We start from the raw sequence: 10,914 nt of genomic DNA, 5'->3' as shown, positions 1-10,914 counted from the left end.
GACGTTTCGCGCCAATTTCGGTTGGTCCGCAGTAGCGGCGGGGTTTTCTGCCGTCCCGGGAGTGAGAGCTCTGAACTTGCCAACTGCTGCCGCACGGGCGATGGCAGTTAAGGACTACGTGCTCGAGAAAGGTGGGGATATGCCAGCTTTGGAGGACCGTTCAACGCGGAAAGCCAGCCAACACCTGTTGGTGTGAGCTGGAGTCCTGGGGGACTCGGCTTGGCGTGCAAGGCCAGAGGCAGGGTCGGGAGGCGGAGGGGCCAAGTCAGACGGTGCCTAGGAGGAGCACGAGTCGCCGAGTTCGGAGAAGAGCCGGTTATCGTGTCTGGGGAAGTAGTGGGGGTCGTGGGAGGTGGGGGCGACGGACAGTCCGGCTCGGGGTTCCAGAGGGGGACAGTCGCGCCCAGGAGAGACCGGGACCTCAGGAGACCCTGTGCCAGGGCCTTAAGCCGCAGGGACGGGCACCCGGGTTCGCTTCCATCTGCGCCCTTAGGCATTCGGAGTGCCCGCGTTCTCCGGGGACGCGCCGAAGTCCCGGGGGCGGGCAGGTCCGGGTCGCTGAGCGCGGCGATTGGCCATGTTAGGCCAACCTCCAAGCGGAAGTGAAGGCGGGCGGAAGTTGCGCGACGTCGCTGAAGGGAGTGTCCTGTGTAAACAGTGTCCTTCCGCGCGGCAGTCTTGGAGCGAGTTGCTCAGGGTGGGGGCGTGCCTGGAATTGGGGGACTTACCGGGAGGCCGAGAGAGGAGGTGGTGGGATGGGACGGAGTGGCTGCAGACAGGCCGGCCGATTGCCAGATGGGCTCCCGCCCTAGGCGGAGGAATCCTGGGCTGTGAGGCGGCTGCATCTGGGCCCATGTGCTTCTTTGTTTACTAAGAGCGGAAGCCGTGGCGGGAGAGGGGGTGGGGTGGAGGACGGGCCTGGTGGAGAGATTTAAGAGACCGAAAGGAGAGGGAGAATCGTGCGCTTGTTCCGAAAAGTGGGGGACCTTAAGATCTGAGTGTGTGGAAAGCTTTGGGAAAGGGTACTGAGATTTTTAAGGCAGAGACTGGAATTCCCTTGGGGGGAGGTTGTTGGGTAATGCTCTTAACTGCCGGGGGCCCTTTCTTTTTCCTTAGGTAAAAACAGACTTGTTAAGAGGAGTTCTGTCTGATTCTGGGAGAATTAAGTAGACTTACTTAGATGCTCATGTAAACCGATTAGTTCATATACTTTGTAAAGAAATGAATTTTTTAGAAGATTCGCATCAAGGGAGTTTGGGTAAAGTACCTGAAAAACTGATTCTCATGATTTTACGTTTTCCTTATAGAAAAGGTTAAGAAGTTCCTGCAAGAGTTTTACCAGGATGATGAATTTGGCAAAAAGCAATTCAAGTATGGGAACCAGTTGGTGAGTTTAAAATGAAGTGGAGGGAATGGGTGGTGGTTTAAGGAGCTGTAAGAAGTGGGCCTGACTTGTTTCAGCGAGTATAGATGGGACATGTTTAGCATTCTGTCTAATGTCTGGTAAGTGAATTTAAGTCTACGTGCAAAACGATTAAAGTATCTTAGGAATTTGGAGGCTGAGAAGTATACACTGCTTTGTCTCTTTCTTCTTTGGGTGGTGGACGCTCCTGGCATGGTAAATATGGCTCTGTTGTTGTCTCTTTCTTACCCCAGGTTCAACTGGCTCATCGGGAACAAGTGGCAATGTACATAGACCTAGATGATGTAGCGGAGGACGACCCTGAGTTGGTGGACTCCATTTGTGAGAATGCCAGGCGCTACGCAAGGCTCTTTGCTGATGCTGTACAAGAGCTGCTCCCTCAGTACAAGGAGAGAGAGGTGAATGGTTACCAGAAAATCCAGAGCGGGGAACAGAGGTTGCTTTCAGGAAGCTTCTCAGATACTAGTGTTTTTTGAGCTGGCAGTAATTTCTGCCTGGTTCCGTTTATGGTCTTTCCTCGTTCTGCCATTCATTTTTTTCTGTCTCTAGGTGGTAAATAAAGATGTCCTGGATGTTTACATTGAGCATCGGCTGATGATGGAGCAGCGGAGCCGAGACCCTGGGGCAGCCCGAAGCCCGCAGAACCAGTACCCTCCTGAGCTCATGCGCAGATTGTGAGCGGTCTCAGTTGGGAAGGGTGTGGGAATTTGTCCTCTGGGACTTTATTAATAAATGGCTGTTTTCTCCTCCTAGTGAGCTCTACTTTCAAGGTCCAAGCAGTAATAAGCCTCGCGTGATAAGGGAAGTACGGGCTGACTCTGTGGGGAAGTTGGTAACTGTGCGTGGAATCGTCACTCGTGTCTCCGAAGTCAAACCCAGAATGGTGGTGGCCACTTACACTTGTGACCAGTGTGGGGCAGAGACCTACCAGCCGGTATGTATGGAAGAAGGAATAGGAACATACTTAATTGTTTGTGGTTTCCTCAAGAGTTTTATCTGTTGATGGTAATCTGTCATTGCATTGGTTGTACAGACACGACTATGCATTCATTTTTCATTCTGGTACACGGTGGTTTTTCTATCCATTTTGTGTTCTTGGTGCATGTGGTTATTGACTTGGGTTAGGTCAAGGCATTCTGAGCAGTTTGTGGTACGTTGCATGAAGAGGAAGTGTGATTCATGTGACTGGCTTCCTTTGGTGTTTCCTTTCTCACATCCCAGATCCAGTCCCCTACTTTCATGCCCCTGATCATGTGCCCCAGCCAGGAGTGCCAGACCAACCGCTCAGGAGGACGGTTATATCTGCAGACACGTGGCTCCAAATTCATCAAATTCCAGGAAATGAAGATGCAGGAACATGTGAGTTTGGGGTATGTGGCCCAGGGCCCAAGGAGGGTAGAGACTCTGCAGTCACTTAAAGAGTGAAAGAATGCAAGAAAAACAAGAGGCTGAGACAGAGAAGTTTCCTAGAACAGGAGGGAGATTTAACTGGAACTTTTTGGTTAAGGGATAAATATCTCAGGCTTCCTTCTCTAGTCAGCTCATCTGAGACTGAGAGGCAGGGGTGGGAGGCCAGGCAGGGAAGGTGAGGTCCTCATTGGCTTCGTGTCCCTTTTTCCACACTTGTGCACCTTCTCCCGTGTAGAGTGACCAAGTGCCTGTGGGGAACATCCCCCGTAGCATCACAGTGCTGGTAGAAGGAGAGAACACCAGGATTGCCCAGCCTGGGGACCACGTCAGTGTCACTGGCATCTTCTTGCCGATCCTGCGCTCTGGGTTCCGACAGGTGGTGCAGGTAAGAGAGGGGCTTGAAAGAAGGAAGAAATGTTCCCCTCTTCTCTTCCTCCCCTTCCTCTTCACTGGCCTGTAGAGAGAATGGTCAACAGCAAAGTAGCACAGAGGACTTTGTCAGAAACTCCTGAGGGAATCACGTGAACAGGCAAGTTCAAGGGCCTTCATCTGTACTCTGGCATTCTCCTGCCCAAGGGTCTCCTCTCAGAAACTTACTTGGAAGCCCATCGGGTCGTGAAGATGAGCAAGAGTGAGGACGATGAGTCTGCAGCTGGAGAGCTAAGCAGGGAGGAGCTGAGGCGAATTGCAGGTGAGGGGCCTGAGGAAGTCTGGGAACGGGGATTCCTTCTCGGCACCCCCATTCCATCCCCAAACGCTTCATATAAACTTCCATGCAGAGGAGGATTTCTACGAGAAGCTGGCTGCTTCCATCGCCCCGGAGATCTATGGGCATGAAGATGTGAAGAAGGCCCTGCTACTCCTGCTGGTGGGAGGGGTCGATCAGTCTCCTCGGGGCATGAAGATCAGGGGTAAGGTGGGAAGCGAGGGAGAAAGGATGTCAACTAGTGTCCCATGACAGATCAAATCTGTGATCTGTGTGTCACAGAATAAGAGTTAGTATCTTGGCCTCGTGAGTGCAGGGAGGGAGGAAAGGAAGCAATGCTGGGTGTCGTTGGGCAGCTTGCACTGGAAGAAGGCTCACCTGGGGCTTTCCTCCCTTCCAGGCAACATCAACATCTGCCTGATGGGGGATCCAGGTGTAGCCAAGTCTCAGCTCCTGTCTTACATTGATCGCTTGGCACCCCGCAGTGAGTACTAGGCCCTGGAAGAGGTACTTGTACTAGACACATGGGACCACATGCTGTTTCTCCTCCTTGGTGGGTGGGAGGTTCTGTTCTAGTGCTGGTGCTGCACAGATCTTCAGCCGCCTCAGGAAGACCCAGACCCAGTGGGTAGGCAGTGATTCTGGGGCTGGCCTCACCTCTGCCGTATTCCTGCTGCTTTCCTTGTTCCTTCCCTCCTTTTCAGCACGTCTGCTTTTTTCTGTTCATCTAGGCCAGTACACGACAGGCCGGGGCTCCTCAGGAGTAGGGCTCACGGCAGCTGTGCTGAGAGACTCTGTGACTGGAGAGCTGACCTTGGAGGGCGGTGCCCTCGTGCTGGCTGACCAGGGGGTGTGCTGCATCGACGAGTTTGACAAAATGGCTGAGGCCGACCGCACGGCCATCCATGAGGTTATGGAGCAGCAGACCATCTCTATTGCCAAGGCTGGCATTCTGACCACACTTAATGCCCGTTGTTCCATCCTGGCTGCCGCCAACCCTGCCTATGGGCGCTACAACCCTCGCCGCACCCTGGAGCAGAATATACAGCTTCCTGCTGCCCTGCTTTCCCGATTCGACCTTCTCTGGCTGATCCAGGACCGGCCTGACCGAGACAATGACCTACGGTGAGTGAAGCTCAACACTCAAGAACACATTCCCTAATGATCTGAAGAGAGAGAGAAAACCTCGGAAACTCCTCCAATTCCCTGCTTGTGGAAACTCCAGAGCCTTCCCCTCTTGTGTGACAGTTTTCTGGTAGAGCCTCCCTTCCTGCACTGTGAAGATGGCAGAGTTAAGGCGCACAGGTCAAGAGGGAATGGGATGTGTAGCCCCAAAAGAAGTGTTTCTACCTGCCTCTACTCTTCCCAGGTTGGCCCAGCACATCACATATGTGCACCAGCACAGCCGCCAGCCGCCAGCCCAGTTTGAACCTCTGGACATGAAGCTGATGAGGTAGGAGAGGCTGACCCATAGCCGTATGTGGCAGCTTCTTGGGCCATTCTGTCTCCTGGAAAGCTCTCCGTTCTGGGGCATTTTTTACTGCCACTCGCCTTGCTCTGCGTCTGGGATCTGTGAACAGGGGGTCCAGGCAACCCAGGCCTACCTTCACAGGAAGAACCAGCATCAGAACCTTTCACACCACCTGGCCATCTCTGTGTTGAGGCAGGTTCAGATCAGGCAGCACTGCATGCTGCTTCGTGAACGTGGTGTCAGTGTTTTCTCCGGAGTGGGTCCAAGGGCTCCTGCTGATCCCTCAAGCTCTCCTTTCCTTTCATTTTCTCTTCACGTAAACAAAATGTATTCTGTTCCCTTTAGCTGTGTCCTAGGTTCAGTGGAAGGGACTTTGCCATATTTTATAAGTGGATTTATCTTACTGATCATTTTTTGGAAAACTAGAAATAATTTGGAATGTGCCATTTGCAAAAACCCATCAGTAACAAGTTAATTTGATTTTCCTGCTTAAAACTGCCCTCCCCCCAACCCCAAAGCATTTTCTTAAATGTCAAACTCTCCTGCTCTCCCACGAACCTTCTTTCCCGCAGACGCTACATAGCCATGTGCCGGGAGAAGCAACCCACGGTCCCAGAGTCTCTGGCCGACTATATCACAGCCGCGTACGTAGAGATGAGGCGGGAAGCTTGGGCCAGTAAGGATGCCACCTATACTTCTGCCCGGACGCTGCTGGCAATCCTGCGTCTGTCCACTGCTCTGGTGAGTGTGCGGTCCTGCTCTGCCAGTGGATGGTCTGCTCCAACTGCCTGGGCACCCTGTGCAGTGTGCTCCTCCCATGGCCGCCTCCCTCCCACTCAGGCCCTGCTGGTGCTAAAGTGCTGACAGTGCAGATAGCGGTCCTACGTGCTACCGCACTGTGGGTACTTGCTGCTCCAGCAGGGCACGCACGGCGTCCCTGGAGGGAAAGGCCTTCTCCCCACTCCTCCAGCCTCCCTGCAGGGCGGGCAGGGTTCACCTCATTCCCCGTGTCCTGGATCCTTGCTACAAACCCGCACTTCTGTCCGTACACCTTGGACCTTAGTCCTGGGGGCTCCAAAGTGCTGTTCGTGCAGGTAGTGTGATTACCCGACCTACTGCTGAGCTAGCACTTCCCGAGCCCCAGGGATGCAGCCTCTGTCACTGCCTTCTTGGCCTAGCTCCCTGTGCTCTGTCTGTCATGGTGGGGAGTCCAGGGGTGCTCAGCGGGGTCTGGTCTCCCGCACAGGACAGCTGAACCCGGGACTGGCCAGCGTTGAGAGGCGGAGACTTGGGCAATTGCTGGACGCTGCCCGCGCATTGCACTTGTCTCGGTCTGACAGTGCCGGCCCCGCGCTGCGGACGCTCGGGGGCGGGGCGGGGGGGGGGATGCTCTGCTCGTGCCTTGTGGGCTGCCCTGCTGAAAGCTGGAGTGAGGGGGTCCCCTGACCGAGTTCCATCCCCTCCCGTTCCCATCTCTCCTCCTCCCTTTCCCGCAGGCTCGACTGCGGATGGTGGACGTGGTAGAGAAGGAAGATGTGAATGAAGCCATACGGCTAATGGAGATGTCCAAGGACTCACTTCTGGGTGACAAGGGGCAAACGGCGAGGTGAGTGGTTTAAGAAACGATGAAATTAGAAGTCACCTTGATTTTATCCTTATGGCTTCTGCATCCACACGTACGTGATGTTGGCCTCAGAGTTGTGAAACTGGCCTGTGGTCCCAACGTGCTGTTTGCATTCTGACCTTATGCACCCGTGCTGTTCCCTTAGGACCCAGAGACCAGCAGATGTGATATTTGCCACTGTCCGGGAGTTGGTCTCAGAGGGCCGAAGTGTCCGTTTTTCAGAAGCGGAGCAGCGCTGCATCTCCCGTGGCTTCACACCTGCCCAGTTCCAGGCGGCTCTAGATGAGTACGAGGAGTTAAATGTCTGGCAGGTTAATACTGCCCGGACACGGATCACATTTGTTTGATTCCGACCAGCTTGAGACCCTGGGGTCCACTCTGCGTCCTGTGTGCTGACCCACCCCTTCCTGGAAAGGTCTAAAGATGCCTTTGCAGGGAAAGGAGAGACCCACTGTTTTCTCCTGAGCTGCACTTGTTTTATTTCTTTCGCTAATAAAGTGTGTATAGGCTGCTATATTCTGTTCAAAGTATTAAGAATTTCCTAGATTTCTATCTGGTTCACTCCATGAATTTACTGTGTAAAGCACCCACTCTCCCTGCCTACACTAATGTTCCTTGCTGCTCCCTGACCATAAATCCCAGAGGTTATCCAGGGACAGACCAAGGTTGAGAAAGCATGTGGTGAATACAGGCACCGGAACCTCTGCCTCTTAGGGTTGAGCTACTGCGGGTCAGGTGTAGACCTGTGTGGTCAGCAGTAAGTGAGAAGCCTCTCCCTCAGCAATAAACAGTGTCCACAGGGCCAAATCCTTCTGGTTGTCCCTTTTAGAAACATGCTCAATACCCCTCTCCCCTTTGGAAAGAGACTTAAATTCACTTAGCTTTGGGAAGCAGTCATTGGTCAAGTTTATAGGGTTGGTCTATATGCATTGCTGTCCCAGAGAGACCTTAAAGAGAACACAGATGGCTGAAATGGGAGCAGGCAGCCTTTGGCCCAGTACGGACGTGCTCCACCCAACTGGACACAGGGTCACCTCAAGTGACAGCAAACTCCCAAATCCCACAGGGTGTCCTGCCTGAGCAAGGCTGGAATTAAGGGCCTCCTTTTAAGATCCAAGTTGAAAGACCAGCATGGGGCCCAACAGAGAGAACAGAGCCATTCAAAGGGGGTGCTGAGGGGCTGCTCCCCTTTTATTATTGACAGGTTTCTCTAATAAAGGGAGTGTAACACCCCTTCCCTGTGGGACCACTGTCCAACCTATGCATCGTCCCTTCAAGTACCCTCTCAGAAAAAAAGCCCCCGCATCCGCCTGCCGATGCCTTGTCGATCATAGAGGACGTTGAACTTGTTCACAAACTGGTTCATGGTGTTGCATGTTTTGGTGATAGTGCCAAGGTAGGCCATGAGCCCCACGTCGTTACATTGCTGGGGGGAACAAAACCAGTTGCCCAGGGAATGGCTGAGTTCGTGTCCCACATGCAGAAGTGACATCCATCAGCCACACCTCCCCACCCAGGGTTTTATACTCACATCATAAAAATCTGTCTTGAACTTGTCTGTGCTGAGCACTGGGAGGCAGTGACACAGGGCATAGGCCTCCCGCAGGATCTCATGATTAAAGGGGACCTCCCCTAAAAGCACAGAAAGACTGTTAATGTGGATGCAGTTGCTTCCCCACGAGGGAGAGGAAAAGTGGTAACACCTGTCCTACCTGCTTCAGAGGCCTTGACATACTCCAAGATGAGCTTGACCCGGCTGTGCAGCATCTTAATGGCACTGTGTTGAGCTATCAGGTGTTCAGCCACTGCAGAGAGGCAAGGACAGGCCAGGGTTGAGCAAGCATGTGGCAATACTCTCCACCCCCACTGCCGAAGGAGCCCCTCCAGCTTTTGTTACCAGTGGAGTTCTCCCCACTGCCTGTGGCTGTCATTCGGGCCACGTGGTCTACACCAATGCGTTCAGCTTCCTCTGTGGCCAGAGTGTAGGTCAGCTCAGCAAACAGCATTGTGGCCTATGGGGTGCAAAGGGAGAGTCAGAAGCAGGAAAGGCCAGGAGCAGGGTCTGAGGGTTAAAGGGTAGGGCATTACCTCTCCATTGATTATATCGATGACAGACTCGAAAACACTGACGGGAAGCTGTAAGGAAACAATGGAGAATAGCTCTTAATGACATCAACCGCACCTGAGCTTCTATATGCCAAAAGCCTGGCTGAGCTCTTCCACAGATTTTCTCATCTAATCTTCCTAAGGACCCACTGATGTAGGAGTTACAAGTGAAGCCAAAAGGCCAAAAGCAGCTGAGGTTAAATGACTAACCCAAAGTCACACAGCTAGTAAGCAGGATAGGTCACCCCCAAGTGAAAACAACCCAACAGAGATGTCATATAGAGAACAGGGGAGGAGGATAAAAAAAATAGGCACAGTGACTGATAGACAAACACGACACAGTGGGCTTGGGGTCAGTATTAACTCACGTCTGTGTGCTTGGTCATAGGGTTCAACTTAAGAAAGAGTGGGCTCTCAATGATCTCGCACACCTGGAAGGGGACGGTGGACACGAGTGTTAAATGCCCATCTTTCTTCCCCTCACCCTCATGCTCTGTCCCAGCACACGCGTGTGAACATGTTACCTGTTTGTGGACGTGGATGTCAGAGGGGTCAGGAGGCCCCCCGGTGGTATACCAACCCAGAAACTCCAGCTCCTTGAACACCTGTTTGACTAGAAAAAACCAGAGCACAATGTAGGTCTTTAAAACACCCTCCCTAATTGGAAGCTCCTGGTATATTCTTCATCAGCTTCTCCCCTCCCTGCTCAAATCCTGGCACAACTCACAAGAAAATTCACAGTAATTAACCCCTTCTATCTTCTCTCATCCTTTACTTTCTTTGGGGGAATATCTAAATATGTTCTTTTACTGAGATCTTTTCAGCCAGTCTCCTCATTCCTCTCCTCACTCCTCGCCCCCGTTCCCCCTTCTCGTCGCCTGCTATTTCTTCCCAACGCACTCTATCTTCCCCACTCCTCTGCGTTTCTAACTCCCACTGTCTCCCCCGGGTCTATTCCCCTCTCACACTGCTCCTCCTTGGTGTAGTAATATTCCTTGTCAATGATAATCTTCTCTTCCACGGTGTGGGACAGCAGCTCAAAGGAGTTCATCACCTCGATATTTCGGCCCTCCTGTTTCCCGATCAGAGCCCCAATCACTGGGGGAGGAACGACACGTAAGAGGTGAGAGTTGGGAATCCGTCCCTAATCATTACAGCCCGAGGGTCGAGGTCAGTGTAAGCCAGATGCTGGGGACACGGTGACTTGGGGGAAGGGGAACCTGCCCCAGGAAAGGAAGGGGCAAAGGCCCCTATTTGAGAGAGGTAACCAAGGAAAGGAGGTTGTAGAATTACGTCCAAGACGCACCCTGCATAGGCCGCCCCTCCTGGGAGCGCATACGAATCCAATGGTCTGAAATGTTGAGAATGACGAGGGGATGAAGAGCAACTGAGACGCTCCCTGTCACACCGGAGGCCATCACGCTGGGGACTACTGAAGGTGGAGGAAAAGGAGAGCAAATCAGAGTCCGGGCCGCACGTTCTGCCCCAGAGCTGGGAGCGGGAGACCGCAGAGCCGGAGCCATACATCCCTCCCGCAAGTTAGCCCAGGGAGCGGTATCGCCGTTCCGCCCCCTGACTCCTCCATGGAGTCCAGGGAGGCCTTGTCGCTCCCCGCGGGGCGTCACCAGAGGCCGCCCCCGCGAGGCCCGTTACCTGCTGCATCCACCTCCATCCCGCTGCTCCCTCCAGTCCCGTTCGCCGCCGCCGCCATTTTCCCCGCGCCCGCCAGCCTCAACCCCGCCCCCTCCCTCCCGGTTTCCGTAGGCCGGCGGCGCATGCTCAATGGGCGCACGTCTCGGCTGGCGAGGTGGGCGGCCCTCTGAGCCGGAAAAACCCGAGCCGATGGGACTTTGAATGACCCTGGTCCAGCTAGCCTCTCCCATGCAGCTGATCTTGAACAAATTACCTAACCCTATCCCTTTCCAACCTGATCGTCCTCGTCAGTAAAATTGGGATAAAACGCCCTAGTTCCTAAGGCTGTTGCAGAATGAATGAATAATCATGTTACTGCCCTCAGAATAAAATCCACGCCTAACAACGGCCGAAAGGCCCTGCGTGATCTGGCCCCTGCCTGCCAGACAGCCCTGTCCTCTACTTTGCCCCTTGGGCCCCGTGCTTCAGCCACACTGGCTCTCACGTCAGTTCCCTTCGCTTGCCCCACTCAGTCCCACATA

At 53.5% G+C, this 10,914-nt stretch overlaps 2 protein-coding genes across 4 annotated transcripts; one reads left to right on the top strand and one right to left on the bottom strand.

The window, feature by feature from the left end:
• Positions 1–12: 12 nt before the first annotated feature.
• On the top strand, positions 13–7,162 carry MCM7 (minichromosome maintenance complex component 7). Of its 3 annotated transcripts, none has more exons than XM_039223725.1 (15): positions 13–131; positions 1,308–1,387; positions 1,657–1,821; positions 1,973–2,097; positions 2,177–2,357; positions 2,645–2,782; positions 3,069–3,218; positions 3,410–3,524; positions 3,613–3,744; positions 3,940–4,023; positions 4,271–4,664; positions 4,909–4,992; positions 5,583–5,751; positions 6,507–6,616; positions 6,780–7,162. In XM_039223725.1, the coding sequence occupies exons 1-15, from the start codon at positions 101–103 to the stop codon at positions 6,979–6,981; spliced, it is 2,160 nt and encodes a 719-aa protein (XP_039079656.1). In that variant the 5' UTR covers positions 13–100; the 3' UTR covers positions 6,982–7,162. The 3 variants fall into 3 exon arrangements, with proteins under 3 accessions (XP_039079656.1, XP_039079658.1, XP_039079657.1); XM_039223727.1 differs by lacking the exon at positions 13–131 and adding an exon at positions 679–697; XM_039223726.1 differs by lacking the exon at positions 13–131 and adding an exon at positions 919–1,022.
• Positions 7,163–7,796: 634 nt separating this feature from the next.
• Positions 7,797–10,463, bottom strand: COPS6 (COP9 signalosome subunit 6). Its single transcript, XM_039223728.1, has 10 exons — positions 10,394–10,463; positions 10,047–10,172; positions 9,707–9,838; positions 9,265–9,353; positions 9,109–9,171; positions 8,723–8,770; positions 8,532–8,646; positions 8,347–8,439; positions 8,166–8,266; positions 7,797–8,060 (listed from the first exon to the last, which is right to left on the bottom strand). Exons 1-10 carry the CDS (start codon positions 10,449–10,451, stop codon positions 7,920–7,922), a joined length of 966 nt encoding a protein of 321 aa, XP_039079659.1. The 5' UTR covers positions 10,452–10,463; the 3' UTR covers positions 7,797–7,919.
• Positions 10,464–10,914: the final 451 nt, after the last annotated feature.

This window comes from Hyaena hyaena, unplaced genomic scaffold (assembly GCF_003009895.1).
Source record: "Hyaena hyaena isolate Hyena2069 unplaced genomic scaffold, ASM300989v1 scaffold_1438, whole genome shotgun sequence".
In the NCBI taxonomy this organism is placed as follows: Eukaryota; Metazoa; Chordata; class Mammalia; order Carnivora; family Hyaenidae; genus Hyaena; species Hyaena hyaena.
Note: the sequence above shows the minus strand (reverse complement) of the source record. Positions and strands in the feature narration are given on the sequence as shown.